Source organism: Henckelia pumila, chromosome 1 (genome assembly GCF_033568475.1).
Source record: "Henckelia pumila isolate YLH828 chromosome 1, ASM3356847v2, whole genome shotgun sequence".
Lineage (NCBI taxonomy): Eukaryota > Viridiplantae > Streptophyta > Magnoliopsida > Lamiales > Gesneriaceae > Henckelia > Henckelia pumila.
The window spans coordinates 108934490-108952835 of NC_133120.1; the positions used below are offsets into that span (position 1 = coordinate 108934490).

Genomic DNA, 18346 nt, shown 5'->3' on the forward strand with positions numbered 1-18346 from the left:
GACTATGATCATGACTAGACATAATGGAGCGCGACCCTATGCCAGTGTTACTCTGGGAGTCTTTTGTACTTCGGAGAATACCTGGAAGCCTTCGTGCTTCAGGATTGGCGGTAGGAAGGCTACCTAGTCTAGAGTTTTGGTAACAGTCACGACGGGGTATGACATTGGATTAGATGCCTGGTTAGGTATCAACGGTTTAGATATCGACTGACTGTCGTCAGAGATATTGGTTTGTAGTTTTGTCATAAGGACCAGTCTTGGAAGGGATTTTCCTTGACGAGTGCGTACTCTGAGCAGATAGTTTTAAGATATTGGGAACTGATAGAATAGTGGATCTAGTCGGGGTTTGGATGCTCTTGTGATAGGGGCTATCCAGGAGATGGGTTTGTGAAATTCTTGAAACATTTGACTCGGGGATGAGTAGTTTTCAGCATTAATGGTTTTCTTCAGTGATAGATTATATCCGATGCTAAGGATTGCACGTGACTATTTGAGGCGTGAGGATAGCGTGATTTATGTCAGTGTACACTTGGTGGTGATTTCAGGTGGGACACCGCGACAAGTAACCTCAGTCTCGATTTGTTGCAGTCTTAGCAAGAGATATAGTTATCAAGAGCATGTTCAACGATAGTTGAAATATTTTCGGACTTGTATTGCGGCTTGGATTGAACAAGTCCTTATGATTATCTTGGATGAAGATAGACAATGATAGTATGTCTAGACTGGTGCATGTTTAGCGCTAATGACTACTTGTAACTGTTGTCTGACTCTGTCAAAGATGAGTGATTGAATTAGCTGTGATTCTTTTTATTCCAAGTATTTGGGATATGCAGACGTGTGGCAGTGAGATCATCGATATTGATCGAGCCATGAGAGTTCATTGATCAGTAATTGTCTGATTAGGGTTGATATCGTCAGGCATGGCGAGAGCTACAGTATATAGATTTGATTGATCAGATTATTCCAATCGGTACAGATGAGATATAGTGAATCAAGTAGTACTGGGAATGGTACTTTAAGTATGGTATGCTTTGATATAACAATTCACGTGCATTTAAAAAATTTTAGTCGCTAAGGGATCTTCAGGAATGCGGGAATCGAGACTTTTGGATTCTGCGATCATTAGTTGGCTCTTGTGATCGTAGATGTTGGTAACGTTGCTTTGGCTACCAGTGATGGATTTTGATATGAGCATTGCTTGGTGTTAGCAATGAATTATTCAATTTACGGAAATATGATTTAGTGATCGTCCCAGGTTTGTCAGTGGACGAATTTTGAAGACTGTTAGTCAGAGTGTTTTTCTTGGGGTGCTTTCAGAAGATTTCTCAAGATTTGTTGTTGAGAGGCGATTCGACAAGTGCTCATGGATTTCAATGAACATTAGCAGGTTAGCATTAGTTGTTTCATGGGATGAAACAACAGCTGAGACTTGTGTTTCTGGGTCTGGCAGGATTTTTGTCACTGAGATCCCAGTGCGTTTTGATATATTGTGTCATTGAGAGGGTTAGATAACGTAATTGCCACTAGTATTGATAGATTCTGTGCGGGATCAAGGTGAATCAGTTTGGTTATCCCCGCTAGGGAGCCAAGGATTTGGTTATCTGGAACAGGATAAAACGGAGATTGTTTTCGTCGATACTATCTCTAGTTCCGAGATAGAAGTAAGCATCTGATATAAGACTACTGCTGAGAATGGTGTTAGTCCATCTGGGAGTTTCAGCAGGATGATAGTGAATTTCGAGGCGACGACCTTGAAGGATACATTTAGACAAGAAATTGTGTATACAGATTTTATCATCTGGTTACTTAGTTGGTGTTCTTTGGGAAACATTCATCGGGCAGAGTAAGTACTGAAAGTACGTACTATGACGCTAGGAATTGTCAGGATTTTGTTTTTATCCATAGAAGGATGACTAATACGATTGAGTAGATGCTATCTACGATAGCGGGATTCAGAACAAGGTTTATTGCAATCAGTCTAAGGATTTCAGATGGTTAGAGTGGTGGCAGTGATGCGATTGCTTTGCGAACTGGTGGCCGGTAGTTGCCATTTCTATTCGCATAAGGTACTGTTTTGGGAAAAAATATTTTATACTTTGTGATAAAGAGTAACTCACATGAGTTCTTGGAAGAAGGATATCTAGGGTTTGACCAAAAGTCAAATCTAGATCAATTTGTTTTAGAACTTTGCGATAACGTCAAGGGATGCGATGTTACCGTTAGACCAGTGAAATACAATGTGTTGTATCTGGTTTTATCGTGGGCAGCGATGGAGTTCGTGCATGTCTAGAGAATAGGTGATGGCTAGTTACGATCTTAGCAGGAGTGTCATCGCTAAGATTTGTAGGCAGTGTGGCTGATACAGTCGGCAATTTGGACTGAAGGTGCCATGTTGTTGCAGTTATCGATGGATAACTGACGATAGTCAGTAGTGTTACTCGATTCTCGCAGGATTGCTGATAAGAAGGCAGTGATTTCCAGAGTGATTGTTAAAAGCATACGAGTTTGAAATCAGTGCGAATTATAAATCGAGTTTATGTTCTGATGTGGTTCAGTGAATGAACAGACCCTGCAGGTTTAGCGAGGTTTGGTATTGTCGAAGGTTATTTGACAAGATATTTTGAACCGAAACTACTAATGAATTGGACGAAGGGTTTATACTATAGTCCCGAGGTTTACCTTAGATTTTGAGGACGAAATCCTTTTAAGGTGGTGGGAATGTAGTGGCCCATATCCAGAATTAATGATAATGAGTAATTATCGTGTGATCATGATAGATTTAAAAAAACGTGATTAAGGAGACTTCTAAATAGATTAACGAATCCCGAAAATAGACCCAAAATGATCAGAAATGGTCCGGAGGATCAGACAGATCGGAAGCTCTGAAGTTAGGATCGGATGCTCCGAAGGTGATCGGAAGCTCCGATGAACGATCGGAAGCTCCGATCGAATTACGTCATCCATGACGTGTGGTTGATCGGAAGCTCCAAACATGATCGGAAGCTCTGATCACCCCTATCCGAAGTCAACCAGTGAGATTTTGACATGTGGCAGATAAGGATGTTCGGAAGCTCTGATGGCAGGATCGGACGTTTCGATCAAGGATCGGAAGTTCCGATCGAGGATCGGAGGTTCCGATCGATGCCTATAAATATAAGGTCCGAGGCATTCATTTCTTGCCAATTCTGAATTCTCTCCTTCGCCCTCGTGGTCCTATTTTAAGGCTTTGGGTACTCTTATTCTAGAGTTGGAATAGGATATTTGTTTTAGTATAGTCAGACAGTGTTTGACATAGTAGCGGAGCAGTGCTCGTGTTGTAGAGCCGTGTTCGAGGCTGTGGATTTGCAGTAGGAGAGTGCCCTAGTTGCGGGATAGTCACCATCAGTGGGCTGACGACGGACGCAGGTATAGCTATGGTCTCCTTAAATTATTTAGGAGTATGCAATAGCTTAGTTAAGGCTTTTAGCGCTTATTGAATGATGCATGGGTATTTGCATTATAGACTTGATGATAGGCTTGGAACCTAGAGTGGGACTACTAGGACTGCTTTAAAAAGGTATGTAAGTACTGACTGAGATTGCCAGCAGATATACATGCTTATATGTTGCATTTATGTGTTTGCATGTTATTATTGTTATGCAGCATGTGCATATCATCTTGTGCCTGTACATCTGTATATCTTTCGAGATGAGCCAATTAGGGTTGCTCAGCCCTGTTAGGACGTTTGATATCGAGTACCCCTAGGTACTGATACCTGAAGGACTCCGTGGTCCGCATCCGTGATTCGGGAATGAGTGGTCGCACACAGTGGTTAGCTACCCCGATGTGACGAGCTTATATCCCAGGCGCCAGTCTGAGTAGTTCGTATACAGTTATCCCAGATATGGATACCCTGTCATTTGCATGCATCATATTTTTATGTTTATCCGTGCTTTCGTATTGAGCTTAGAGCTCACGTCCAGTATTTTTTGTGTATCTTGATACCCTATTTCGACGGGATAGGTGTAGGTGCAGGATTGAGCACCAGGAGCCTGGAGGAGCCAGCGACCTTGAAGACAGCAGTATTTAGCTGTAGGTTTTTATCTAAGTAATTCGATTGGGATGTATAAATCGAGTTTGTTAGCCGGTTGTATTCTGCCGGTCTGATTGTATTTAAGTCTTCCGCAGCGATTTTATTTAATGCATGCTTAATTATTCTTTTAACTCTGATTAGGTAGTGGATCCGGGTTGGGTCACTACAACCAGCTTCTATCCTCGTAGCAAATCCATGGCCGCCACCGCATAAGACTACGACTTCAGCTTCCCCGCCACCGCCGTCGTACCTCCGTCGCATTTCATGAAGTCCCCGTTGTTGGACTATATAAGATATTGAGTTTTTCCATTTATGTGAATGGAAATTGAAATTGGACAAATGACTAAGTGAGCTTGTTATGTGGATGGTTATATGTGGAATATTAAGTGTCCCACTTTGGAATATTAACTTGAAATGAGTGTCCTTATATTAAGTGTGTGCAAGCGTACTAGCGCGACCTAGGTGCGTCAAATGTCAGACTGATCAAGGCAAAATCGCCTACCTAATGTTAGCCACCTTCTGTATGCCCCGACCCTTGGCCTTTCGGATAGCTTTCTGGTGCATATATATAGTGGCAGCCTCTAGTCCCAAAAACAACACAATTTTGAAATCTTTCTATATTTTGGTCTCTGCCTTCTGCTCCATTCGTGATAGAGTTCAGATACATATTTAGTTCGTCAGTGTAGTACCTTCGTGCTAGGTGACTACAGGGTTTTACCGTTGTATCATGAGAAACAGTCGTCCGTTGTGATTCTCGAAGCACATCCTGGAGGAAACGAATCCGTTTTAAGGAAATTGTACCTCGTACAAGCCTCGATTATGTTTATCTGTTACACTTTATAATGTTTTCATATTTGCTTCATTTATGTTCTTGTATATTATTATTTATAGTTCACTAATTTCTATTTCGTCTTACAAACTTAAAACAGATTTTCGTTATTCTAATTACGTGAATAGAGTTCAGATATGGCTACTGATTCGATTGACTCGAATATGCCAAAGGCCACTTCTCCTGTTGTTGTTGCTCCTGCTGCTACGATGCCTCTGAGCCATGCTAACAAGCCGGATAAATTCGACGACTTGAATTTCAAAAGCTGGCAGCAGAAGATGCTTTTCTATCTCACCACCTTGAATCTAGCAAAGTTTCTCCCTGAGGATGCTTCCAAATCTGTTGAGGTTGATGGAGATGTGCAGACTGCTAGTGTTGTTGATGCATGGCAACATTCAGATTTCTTGTGTAGAAATTATATAATGAATGGTTTGGTTGATTCGTTGTACAATGTATATAGTGAGAAAAATACGGCTTGGGAATTGTGGGAGTCTTTGGATTGGAAATACAAAACCGAAGATTTCGGGGCTAAGAAGTTTATTTTTGGTAGATTCTTGGACTACAAGATGATCGACTCTAAATAATTTATCAGCCAGGTTTAGGAACTCCAAGTGCGCTTGCATGATATACATGCGGAGGGCATGGTGCTAAGTGAAACCTTCCAAGTGGCAGCTATTATTGAGAAGTTGCCTTCGGCTTGGAATGATTTTAAGAATTATTTGAAGCACAAACGAAAGGAGATGAATGTTGAAGAGCTCATTGTTTGATTTCGTTTTGAAAAAGACAACAAGAGTTCTAAAAGACGATTGTTTTCTTCAGTTGCTGCTAAAGCAAATATTGTCGAGCACGAGAGAAGCTCAAAGGCAAAAAGATTTGCGGGTGGAGGCTCCAAGTTGGGCCCAAAGAATGATATGTCCAAGAACAAGTTTCTTAGGAAGTGCTATAATTGTTGCGGTCCAGACCACAAGTCTTCTGAATGCAAGAAGCCGAAAAGAAACCGTGAGGCAAATCTCATGGATGACATATTTAAGGAGGTTTCAAACATGAACCTCTGCACTGCCATTTCTGAAGTGAATCTGATTGGATCAAATCCAAAGGAGTGGTGGATCGACACTGGAGCCACTCATCATGTTTGTTATAAAAAGTGTGCAGCACTATTTGCGCTCGAGCGCGCATTTATGAGCGCACCCGCGCTCGAGCGCGCCAGGCAGCGACGCGCAGGCTCTCTTCTCGACTACCTCTCCCCTAGTCGGTCCCTTTCGACTCTTTTTCACCAAAAACACTTGACAATTGAAAAATAATAATCTTAGTCATTCAAAAGCTTCAAAAGTCGAAAGGGTTTGTCCAAAAACAACCAATATCAACAATTTGATTTAAATCTTTAGTTCTAAAATACTCACATCAAAAATATCAGACTTTTACCCTTAAATCCATAAACTTCAGTAACTTTTTACTCAAAAACATCAGGAAAGCATCACGCTTCACGACTATACATCATACTTCAAAAGTTATTCATTAATCATGTATTAAATCGATATATACACCTAGGGTTCATATCAAAATACCTATAAACTTGAATGACGGTTTCAAAACGTTAAAAACTTGTCTGATCGCTGATATTTGGATTTACTCTGCATCTTGGGAACGATATGGCCTCGAATACTGAAGAACTTGCCCTAGCTTGTGGAAGCAGATTTTGAACGTGAGAATGGGAGAGAGAGAGAGAAATCGGCATATAGGGGGAAAGAAAGGACTGAAAAGTTTTTTGACGCCTGATAGTTTGTGACTAATGGGCTTCAAAGTCGGCCCATTAGCTGCAAACAAAACTTTTAAAAATTAATTCACCCAGCCCATAAAATAACACTGCCCCAAACTTTAAATTTAAACATAAAATATTTTCTTAACTTGTTCGAAGGCTAGTCTCTTTTTTTCGGTCTAGAATTAAATTTCAAACCTGAAAACATTAAAATAACTTGCAACACATTAAATATCAAACACATCATATTATCATATAAAATTAATCATAACAATTAAATATCATGCATAAAATCATATGAATCATTTAAAATTATCGTGATTGGGCTAGTAAACTTTTGGACCTTACACATTTAGTAATGATGATAGTATTTGGAAGTGATTTTATGTAAGTTTTACTGATTATTCCAAAAGCAACCATTTAAGAATGAATAATACGAGTTGAGTAAAAAAAATATTATACTAATAGACATATCATTCGATTTTATTTCAAAGTACGAGAGTCTGAGTTTGAATCAAAGTGATTCGAAGGAAAATTTCTTCAAACTACATGTGTATTATAAGATCATTAACCTATGAGTGCAATTTAAATATTAATTTATATTTGATGTAAACGTTAGGAAATTTATAGTGTAAGCTTCAATTGTTTGAACCTCAACACAACAAGATACTAAGGGAGTGTTTGCAATAGATTGTGCTTTTGTGGAAGTGATTAATTTATAGATTATAAAAAAGTTAAGAAAAACCAAAAGTTGGTAGTGTTTGGAAACAAATGTGAAAATCTAAAAATCAAAGTTGGGTAGTGTTTGATAAATAAGTGATTAGAGTGATTTTAACAATGACCTTCTTATTAGAATCACTTTTGGAGAATCATAATCACCACATAGCTTTTGGATTTCAATTAAGTTAAGCATAAGCTAACACATAATCTAGGTTTAAGAAACACACAAAAATAATTTTTTTAAGTCAAAAGCTAACAATAACTTTTTTTAGTGGTTGCAAATACTCCCTAATATACAAAGAGATTGTAATAACAATAGAGTACTTAGGGAGTGCTTGTAATTTGTAGAAGTGATTAATTTATAGATTATAAAAAATTTAAAAAAAAATCAAAATTTGGTAGTGTTTGGAAACAAATGTGAAAATCTAAAAATCAAAGTTGGGTAGTGTTTGATAAATAAGTGATTAGAAAGATTTTAACAATGATCTTTTTATTAGAATCACTTTTGGAGAATCATAATCACCACATGACTAGCTTTTGGATTTTAATTAAGTTAAGCATAAGCTAACACATAATCTAGGTTTAAGAAACATACAAAAATGATTTTTTTAAGCCAAAAGCTAACAATCACTTTTTTTAATGATTGCAAACACTCCCTTAGTTATCTCAATAGTTAAATTGGTTCAACTCCTTGCAATCTTATTTTGGAAAGAGTCGATGCTGGCATCAGGGTAATACCCCTGATGCCAGATCAACGACCCGGATGTTGTTTCCAGGTCAAATCATTTGACCTGCAACAACATCCAGGCCGTTGCTACCCCACCCGGGCACTACCCGGGTGGGGTAGCATCGACTCTTCCCTTATTTTGATTGAAAAACAAGACACCATAATGGACCCGGCCAAAATTATGTTATGTGTGTGTGTGTTTTTTTTTTTCATAGTCTTTCATTATCTTGTTCAAATTTTTTTTTTTTATGAAAATGATATGACATTAAAAACTCTATTTTGGTTAGGGGTGGGTTTTCGGTATACCGTATCAAAAATATTGGTATGAAATAAATTCATACCGATACCGATATTGAAATTCTGAAATTTTAGTATTGAAAAAATTCATACTAATACCGTATAGATACCCAAAAAAAATTTAATATACCAAGAAAATGTCTATATGTCAAAAAAATTTCGATACGGTATCTCAAAAAGTCGATATTTTGGTTCGGTATCCCAACCCTAATTTTGGTCATCTAAAAAATACAAATACATATGCTAAAAGATTGTTCAACTGAAACACCATGTAATTCCAATTAAATAATCACCTTTGGTTATATAACAATATCTTCTTCACTCAAAAAACATCATTTTTCCTTAGAATAATAAAATAAAGAATAAAATAAGCGCATAAGGGAAACCTATAAATATAAGTTATTAAATTTTTAATTTATTGAAGGTCAAAATTTTGGGGAACATTGTGTAAGTATTAAAGTACAAATTAATGATTGATCACAGGCCCATGTGATTAATAGCCCAGCCCATAACCGAAAAAGGAAAAACATTGGATCTGAAAATTCCAAACGTTTTCGCTATTTCAGAGACATTCTCTCGATCTAGTGGAAATTGATTTGTAATGGATTTGTTTGGGCGCTAGGGTTTGGAACAGCACACTCAAATCAATCGGATATTGGGGATTTTTTTTTCTTTTCAAGATCGGAATCCGTAAACATGTACAACGGGATAGGATTGCAGACAGCGAGAGGGTCTGGCACCAATGGCTATGTCCAAACCAACAAGTTCTTCATCAAGCCGAGGACCAACAAAGTTGTTATGGACTCAAGCAAGGGCTTCGATTCGGGTCAGGGAATGGCCGGCGTGACCCGAAAACCCAATAAGGATATATTGGAGCACGACCGCAAGCGTAAGATTCAGCTCAAGCTTCTTGTGTTGGAGGAGAAGCTGATCGATCAGGGTTACACTGATGCCGAGATTGCGGAGAAGCTTGATGAGGCGAGGAAGGCGCTTGATGTTGATGAAGGGAGTCACTCAGCAGTCATCCCCGAAAAGTATTGGGTTCTCTCTATTTCTTTCGTTGTATAAGAATTGATTTCTGCTTTCTGTCTGTTTGGTTTTTTATTTTGGGGGTGGGGAGAGTTTTTTTTTTTTTTGGGGGGGGGGGGGGGATTCAGTATTGGGTATGATATGGCATTGGTTTGAACTTGCATCTTTCGCATGGAATCCGTGTTGCAATTTTAGTAGATTCTTTTTCTTTATTGTCCCCTTATTTGTATGGGCTACAAAACAAATTTTTTGTCCAAACGAAGATTTTTAAGTCAATTTTGTATGTGGTAAAAATCAACAAGCTTGTTTGTTTGAAGTATTTGGCCATTTGGTATCACTAGAAGTAGCATTCTGGGAAAGGTGAATGCCGTCAACTTTGAATACTGACATGATGCACAACTGGAATGTTTCAATCCATAGCTTTGGGCTTTATTTTGATAAGTTAGTTTTTTGAATGGCAGTTGTTGCTTTAATCTGAGTTGAGATATCATGTTGTATATAAAATATTTTGAGCGAGCTTATGTTTTTTTGGTTGCATCACTAACAAATCATTGATCCTCGCTTGGCAACAGTGTGCTACGTGCAAAATTGGCAGGGTCTACGTCTTCTAAATAGCAGAGTTTTTCATAGTTAACTCTAGAGATACCCTTGCTGGTTATCTTCTTATAAACCACCATAAACTTTGATCAAACATGTTTGGGGAGCTTATGCTGTTTCCAATTTCCTCCTATTATGTCATGCATACATCGAGTAACCATTATATTTTGGCAGTTTGCTTTTGGATTATATGTTGAGTTTGTGTGCGTGATTTTTTTTTTTTTGTTAATTAGGGTTTCAGTGACACAGACTCACCAGATTGCTGCATTGAAGGAAAGACAGATGGAAACACTAAAAAATGCTCTTGGAATAGAATCTGAAGGTGATAGAGAAAAGAAACACCATGATGCTATGGCCACAAGCATTGAAGAGAATGATGACGAGGATGAGCCAAGAAACATTCACAAAAAGAATACTGCTGATGTTCGTAAGCATCATGTAAAAAATGGAAGAGATGAGAAGGATAACACAGGGAAGGTTGTTAACCCAAATACTTCTGGTCAGTATGAACCCAAGTTTCACAACAAGGACAAAATCAGAGGGGCACGAGGTGATTCGTCCGACTCAGACAGCGACGAGAAGCGTGATAGAAAGGCAAAGAGTAAACCCAAAAAGGACGGTAGAAGAGCAGTTACTGATGCTGATTCTAAGATTGGTGTTCGCAAGAGGAGGGAAGAGACGTCGAGGACACAAAAGAAAGTTGTAAAACACGACAGTGATTCTTCTGGTTCTGAAGCTCCGTCTGGGCGTAGTTCTGATTTTGGTTCTGAGTCCGACCATGACAAGAACCTTAGAAAAACTCTTAAGCGTTACGATTCAGACGATGACAATAGTTCTGATTCCAGCCTCAAACGTTCAAAGCTAAAGCATCCTCCAAAAAGCAGACGACGCGATGATTATAGTTCTGATGAAGACCATGGGTATAAGACTAAAAAGTCGAAAAACAAGCATCGCTATTCTTATGATGATGATAGTTCTGATGAAGGCAACCACCACCGACAGAAGCGAACCCAGCCTAAGTACAGTAGGCAGCATGACTCTGATGGTAGTTCTGATGAAGGTCCAAAAAATAGGACTCAGAGGTTAAAAGGACCTTCGAGGAGCAAGCAGCATGATTCTGATGAGGAGCTCCATGACGATAGATCGAAAAAAGATGATATCAGGGAGAAGCATTCTAAGAAAATTGACGTCACTTTCAAGAAATTGGAACTACTCTATAAATCGAAGGAAGATGAATCTGGAGATGAACTTGAGCGTGGAAGATGGGATGGGGAACCTGATGTGAAGCCAAAAAAGTTATATCAAACAAAAGACAAGGGGAGTGGGGGTCCTGAGATTGAATTGGATAGACAGAATAAATCATACAGGGAAGAGAATCATGCCAGGGATTCTAGGCCACCAAGACATGGTGGAAAAAACCTCGATGCTGATGACCATGGGGATGTACTACACAGTAGGAAGGAATTACGACATGACAATAGGAGAGATGAGCATTATCGTGAATATCATGGACGAAGTAGAAGAGAATGGGAAGATGAAGAAGACCTCCGTGGAAGAAAACATGACAGAGATGGAGGTAAAGATTCAAGCAGAAAACGTGAGGAGAAGTTAGAGCACCAACCGGTAAAACGTGGAAAAGATCAGGAAGAGGAACACATGAATAGAAAGGATGAGAGAGAGAGAGAGCACACTTTGAAGAGAGGTAGATATGATGATGCACGTTCTACAGGACGAAGAGATGATGATCGGAATGATGATAGACGGCCTAGATACAGGTCGTAGTTCTGGTTGATATGTCTTGCACCCGGAGACAAGGATGGTAAATTTAATTTCTGCTGCATCTTGCACATTTATTTAGGAATCATGAAACTCTGTTAATATTTGCAATTTTCTCTCATTCCGTGTTTCAATCACTTAGAACAGGATTGCACATCTCTTGTTATCTATAAGGCCAACGTAGGCAGGCTGTCAAGTTTTTTGGGATATTTTTTGCTCCCAATCTCTCTCCATGTGTGTATGCTTTGTGAAGTCATCATAACTTTTTTAAAATGACCACATGTGGCCGATATAGCAGTCATATAAGGCGTTCACTCACTCGATTGTAAATAGTTAAGCATTTTCAGTTATGGTCTGTGGACAAGTTATATTTCATTTTAGACAATACGAAATCTATTTATTATTGAAAATATACAGACATTCACTATTGAGAAGTTGTGTTCTTTGTGGATATGGGCCTATGGCTGATGCAAAATACATTTATGTTTGACAGTTGATTTCATTTTCTCTGCAGTGGAATTATCTCGGTGTTGGTAGCTGGTACATGTGGACGTCACAGTGGTGGACTAGTTAAGATCTACTTCTGGTTAGGCACAAAGTACTGGATCTTTCTTTGTAATAAATCTCAAATTCTAATGTGAGAAAGAGTTTGTAAGGCTGTGTTTGCTTGTTCTTGAGTTTTGACTATAATACGTATGATGAATTTGGTTGGAAATTTAATGCATTTTGTTAGTTCCAGCATGCTTTACTTGTCAAATGTCTTATCCATCTTTAATTCCCCTACACTTGAATTTTAGGAGCAACTGAAAACCAATGGGTGCAATATAAAGTCAGTACCTTTAAAGAGTTCTCAGCCTTGTTGATTACTTTTCAAGATCCACAAAATGGCTAGCTTTTTGGATGAAATTGTATTGATCTAGTAGCATCACTATAGCACGATAACAATCCAACGACATAATTGTTGTTTTACAGAAATTGATTTACCCTCTACTCAAGAAATTAACACCATTTGCCCCTGTAACTTAAAATCTAAATCAAACAGTTTAGAATCACTTTAGGAGGTGTTTGGTTTGCGCGCGAACCCAATCTTCATAATCTTGCAGCAGTTGTTGCACAAGCAATGGCACTAATTGGTCCACTAGGGCCTGCATCATTCTGTATACCACAAAGCATGCAATGTTTATAAGGTGGAAAAGCACGAGTTCTGCAGATTTCATAACCAAAAGTGCCAAGGTTTGTAAAATGCCTGTCTGTATGATAACGAATGCTCGGACATGAAAATCATTGCATATTTCAAAGATGTATTTCGTCTATGCATAATGCTAAGGTGAATGTACTACTATACAGACAGACGATGGATTAAAGTTGGAAGGACAAGAATTAGATTAGAGTTGTAAGGCGGGATATGAAACTTACTCAGACAAATTCGCAACTAAGACATGAAAACCAAAAATGCCAATACGAGTTTTAGTGGTTCATGTAGAGTGCATTTTCAAAATTCATTAAAGCCCTTGAAAGGAGATTCGTGGGGAAGTCATGAACTTGCTGTCTCAACTAAGCTAAGCTAGGAAAATAAATTTTCTACCAATGCAATTTGTTTGGTACGTACAAATTTCCAGGACCCTCAACTGCTGATACAGGTAGCATGGTAAATGGTTGTGTATATATCTGCACATAATCCATCATTAATAAGCGAATATGAAAAAACTAGCAATGAAGGCACATAAAAATACTTAAAAATTGTTAAAACTCAAATTTATTCGAGGCTTCCTGATAAAATAACTGTGAAAACAGAATGATAAACTTGGGAGTAAATTCGCTCAAGCAACAACCTCAAGAGCAAGATTTAACTTCACATCGAATTCCAAAAATGGTCTAGCATCAACAGTTACCCATTTTATATGATTCTTCATGAAAGCTGCAAAGATTTGAAAACAAATTGTGAAGATCCAATGAATGTCACTATGATACAGAACGATATAATAAAGATTCGTTTTCTCAATTTATAAACTATAAAAAATAAATGTACCTGAGAAGCGTTCGTTCTGGCGTTCCATTACTTCAGAACCCTCAAACTGCATTCGACGAAAGTTCAACATGATGTTAAAGAAAAATGAAATTCGAGAAGCGGCAAAGTCAGACTCCAAGCAATAGATATGCATCACAACATTGAATAAATATCCTAATCACCGCACTCAAAGATGTAGATGGAGGTCTTGATACAATTCAAATTTATTTAGTTATACAGCAGTCCAAACAGTGAGATTTGTTTGTTGTATCAGATAGGACAACAGTGGCAATTCTACCTCTGTCTCATTATCCAATGCTTACCTTGCAAGACAGCATCTCGACTATGCAATCATCACTTGTTGGAGTTACTTGCAAGTCCAAAACTGGTGCAACCTCAAAACTGAAAAATTGAATAACAGGCAGCATGCACCTGTATATATCTAATATATCAATTAACCGCAACAGTCTTTGTACAAGGGACACAGCAATTATTTAACATGACACCATTTTATGTGCTGCTACTGATCAGAAAATAAGTTCTATAGGAGTCATTGATACACCTGTATCATAATACATTTGCTTAAACTCCATCAGGTTAGCTGTACATGAAATTCAATGTAACCTTTTCTCAGGGCTTTTTAAACCAATATTGGGGTATTTCAAGAGGAGACACGGCGAAAACATTGTTTCACAACTTTTCCGAATAGAACATTATTTTTCATCAAGATACCCTATAAAAATTTGGTTACTAAACAGACATGATGCACCCTAGTCATTTATAAGGGACAAAAAAGTCGTAGCTTCTGAATCACATTTCGTTGAGAGATGTCATATTAAGCAATATTTCAGTACATTGGTTCAACATGCACACCAAAGGTTAAGTCAGAAATTTGGAAGAAAGCAGTTTGTGATGCCTGAGATGGACTCAACAGAAATGCAAGGGAGGTGGTCTCTCAAATGAAAATATTTCAAATTCACATGTAATTTACCATAAGTTCCATCTCATGAAAGTACAGTAATTCCCTCCAATCAATATCAAGGGTCCATCCAATCATGGTGAGGAAACCTCCACAACCCCCGTATCAAATGTTTACTCAAAATTCCATTTCCACCACCCTTGTTGCAGAACTTGCTTGCAAATGGATGAGGAAATTTCACATTTCAGGCCCAAGAATGCTACCATTTACTATGTTTAATTTCTCAGTCCATTCTTATTAAATTATCATACATCATGAAAAACTTCACTAAGAAAAAAAAAACAAAAACAAAACAAATACCTGTAAACATTGGAATCCATGGACTGACAACTCTGCAAGGCCCTTCTATTCAAGATTGCTTCAATCCCAGACGGATGGCTGAAAAATTTACTAATATGGTAAGTGCTATTGCCTCCATGAGCATCACCATAATCAGGGAGCTTCACTCTCTCCTTCTTTCTTGCAGAAAGATTTGCTTTCTTAACGTTTGACTCTGACAACTTTGCTTTCTTTATACTCACTGTGGTCCCCCCATTTCTCTTCCTATAGAATTAGGCTAAAAATTCAATCTTTGGCCAAAAAAATGAAAAAAAGGACTCGAACGGGGTAATCATTAATCAGCAGCTCTTCGAGCTTAAAAACATTTAATTCGAAGCATCATTTTCTAACAATACGAGTTCACTTTGTCACAGCACGCACGCACGCACGCACACACACAACAGATGACGACTGAAAGAGTAAAAAAAATACCTGGTTGTGGAGGAGAAGGATTCTTGAAAAAGATGGCCTAGAAATGGAGAAGATGCAGAGTGGTACTTAGCTGCTGCCATCAATATTTGTCAACACGTATAATTAATCACTTGTAGTATATTTACAGTGCCACGAATGAACATGAGAGGGAACAAAAGATCGATTTTGCTAGAAATTTTTAAGCTTTGGAGGTGAGCAGTTGGGGGAAGCCAAATTTTTAGGCTCGCTGCCTTCCAATTGATGAAATATATATTTATCTGGTCTACAGAAATATCCAAGTAGTGCGTCTAAATTCCATTTTTCTTTATTATTTTTAGGTACTCTATATTCCAATTTTGTTTTCATATAGTAAGAATTTTTTGAGTCATACGAGTGATTCATATAATTTTAGAAAAAATATAATTTTATTTTTATTTATTGGATTAATTAATTTTATTTTAAATAAAACTGTTCTCATATACTCCCTTTGTCTCAATTATAAAGTCTACGTTTTTTTTGTCTCAAATATATAGTCATGTATCATATTTAATAATATTTTTTACACTCTTTTACTAATATACCCCTATTAATTACACCTTGAAAATTATGCAATCATTTTTTAATACATTAAATATGAATAAAATAGAAAGTTTGTATAAAATTTATTTTTCCAATATTTTTTTTCTTAATCTATGTGAAAAAAAAATAGAACTATATATTTGAGACTCCATAATATATGTGTAATTTTTTAGTATTTTATAAATTTTCTGCAGTGGCATCGCGAATCCCCAACCGAAGGGCCTGACTTTTAAAAGTTGGAGAATACGCATCCCTTGAAGGTGTCAAAAAATGGCTTTGAGATGTCGTTGCCGGCAAACCAGGTTTACGATGGCCTCCGATAGCTAGGGGCGGTTCTAAGAAAAACGAGGTCCTGGGCAAAGTTTAAACTATGAGCCCTTTCATATTAACTTGAAAATTCATATATATATATATATATATATATATATATATATTGATACCCTGGTAAGCCAGGGGTAGCAGGGCTACGCAGAGCCAGGGGTAGCAGGGCTGTATAAAGGCAATTCAGGAGATTCAGGATCCCGAGAAGACCAGGTCTTCGTGACTTAGACAAAGCCCATTTCTCAAGGGCATGATCCCCACGATTGCCATAATCCCGGACCTTTCGGCACCATCATGCGTGACAGATAAACGTGGGCAAACTCCGGCACCCACGACCCAGATCGTGGCCACTACCTTGGAAATGCGGAGTGACTCTCTCACTCCAAGGCCTATAAATACCTGGCCATAGGTATTCGTAGAGGTATGTTCACTTAAAATCTAAAAAGCACTATATTCATTTTACTTAAAGCCCACTCTATTTCTAAGTCTGACTTAAGCATCGGAGTGGCCCTGCCGAAAAATCTTCTGGCGCCCCAATAACGTGCTTTCATTTTTTTTCCTTGTGTGTATAGATCATCTCGATCAGGAAAGGACATATCACATATCATTCTCATCTTTGTTAGCCCGGTCATCTCGTCAGGCCCACTGCACTACCCTGACAGCCCGGGCACCCGGTTTAGCAAACCATCATCATTGGCGCCGTCTGTGGGAAGCTTGTTCTATAGACGTAGATATGACTTCTCATGAACAAATACCACTGGAAGGCCCCCAGCAGGGCCGGAACATTGTTATTTCTTTGGAGCAGCTCGAATCATATGTTCAGGGTATGGTACAGAAATCGTTAGCAGCTACAAGACAGCCACAGTCAAAGGAAATCACAATGGAAGAAGAAGGGAGCCGGGGTAATCCAAACCCTAATGCCCGAGCCAGAGAAGGCGAAGAAGAGGAAAGTTCTTGGATACGCTCAATACAGCCTTCCGTGGCGGATGAGCTGCACGAACTCAGGAAAAAGATACAGAAGTTAAAAGAAGAGGGTCCCAAAATGGCCTGGTCTATCAAGATCCCGGGTTGCCCTTTTTCACAGGAGGTGATAGAGGAGCCCTTGCCATCCCATTACAAGTCGGCCAAAATCCGAGAATATGATGGGAGCACTGACCCCAGAAGAGCACTTGGCTCGGTTTGAGAATGTGGCTATGCTACATTGCTACGGAGACAAGATTAAGTGCAAAGTCTTCTTAACCACTTTGGTAGATTCTGCCCAAAGGTGTTTTGAAAAGTTGGAGCCGCAGAGCATTCGATCATTTACAGATTTCAAGCAAGTGTTCTGCAGCACTTTAGCAACAGCAAGAGGTATAAAAAAACGGCCTATAGCTTATTTGAAGCAAAGCAAGCAGGAGAAGAGTCTTTAAGAATCTACATTAAAAGGTTCAATAAGAGTGCTTTAAAGGTCCCGACCTGTGCACAGGAGACTAAGATCACTGCCTTTACCCAAGGCCTTCGGGAGGGGGAATTTTTCAAATCACTAGTGAAAAAATAACCCCAGACTTTCGAGGATTTGTTGGCTCGGGCCGAAAAATACATTAACATGGAGGAAGCTCAGAGGCAGAAGAAGGAGGTAGCCCAGCGGGAGGGAGGCCGGGACCAAGGAAGGAGCAGGGAAAGCCAGGATCCCATGGGGCGGTTGTCTCGGTATGCACCGCACCGAAGGATCCGAGACAGGGTTGTTCATGTGTGCGAAGAAGGGGTTGAAGCCCAGGCCCCTATTTCTAGAGAAAAGGCCTGGAAGTATTGTGCACTTCATTAGGAATACACTCATGACACTAGTGAATGCCGGACTCTGCAGTAGAGACATCAGCTGCCTTACACTAGAGATGGTAAGCCGGTCCAGAAAAAGCCCCGAACCTTACCTTGGTATCGAGGGTCACAG

At 38.8% G+C, this 18346-nt stretch overlaps 2 protein-coding genes across 4 annotated transcripts; one reads left to right on the forward strand and one right to left on the reverse strand.

The window, feature by feature from the left end:
• Positions 1-8949: 8949 nt before the first annotated feature.
• LOC140891813 (uncharacterized) lies at positions 8950-12528 on the forward strand. 2 transcript variants are annotated; one of them, XM_073300477.1, is made up of 4 exons: positions 8950-9435; positions 10261-10450; positions 10505-11846; positions 12318-12528. In XM_073300477.1, exons 1-3 carry the CDS (start codon positions 9098-9100, stop codon positions 11807-11809), a joined length of 1833 nt encoding a protein of 610 aa, XP_073156578.1. In that variant the 5' UTR covers positions 8950-9097; the 3' UTR covers positions 11810-11846; positions 12318-12528. The 2 variants fall into 2 exon arrangements, with proteins under 2 accessions (XP_073156578.1, XP_073156569.1); XM_073300468.1 differs by having other exon boundaries at positions 10261-11846; positions 12318-12527.
• Positions 12529-12621: 93 nt separating this feature from the next.
• On the reverse strand, positions 12622-15768 carry LOC140891826 (uncharacterized). Of its 2 annotated transcripts, none has more exons than XM_073300497.1 (7): positions 15541-15768; positions 15091-15333; positions 14135-14243; positions 13833-13878; positions 13696-13721; positions 13413-13471; positions 12622-12958 (listed from the first exon to the last, which is right to left on the reverse strand). In XM_073300497.1, the coding sequence occupies exons 1-7, from the start codon at positions 15618-15620 to the stop codon at positions 12853-12855; spliced, it is 669 nt and encodes a 222-aa protein (XP_073156598.1). In that variant the 5' UTR covers positions 15621-15768; the 3' UTR covers positions 12622-12852. The 2 variants fall into 2 exon arrangements, with proteins under 2 accessions (XP_073156598.1, XP_073156590.1); XM_073300489.1 differs by having other exon boundaries at positions 13636-13721.
• Between the last annotated feature and the right edge of the window lie 2578 nt (positions 15769-18346).

Excerpts from the sequence above, each read along its gene's own strand:
- LOC140891813 (XM_073300468.1), top strand. The coding sequence starts at position 9,098 with ATGTACAACGGGATAGGATTGCAGACAGCGAGAGGGTCTGGCACCAAT. Across the intron at positions 9,436-10,260 it reads TCAGCAGTCATCCCCGAAAA|GGTTTCAGTGACACAGACTC; the intron begins GTATTGGGTTCT and ends TTTGTTAATTAG.
- LOC140891826 (XM_073300489.1), bottom strand. The coding sequence starts at position 15,620 with ATGGCAGCAGCTAAGTACCACTCTGCATCTTCTCCATTTCTAGGCCAT. Across the intron at positions 13,722-13,832 it reads CCAGAACGAACGCTTCTCAG|CTTTCATGAAGAATCATATA; the intron begins GTACATTTATTT and ends AAATCTTTGCAG. Across the intron at positions 12,959-13,412 it reads GTTGAGGGTCCTGGAAATTT|AATGATGCAGGCCCTAGTGG; the intron begins GTACGTACCAAA and ends TGTGGTATACAG.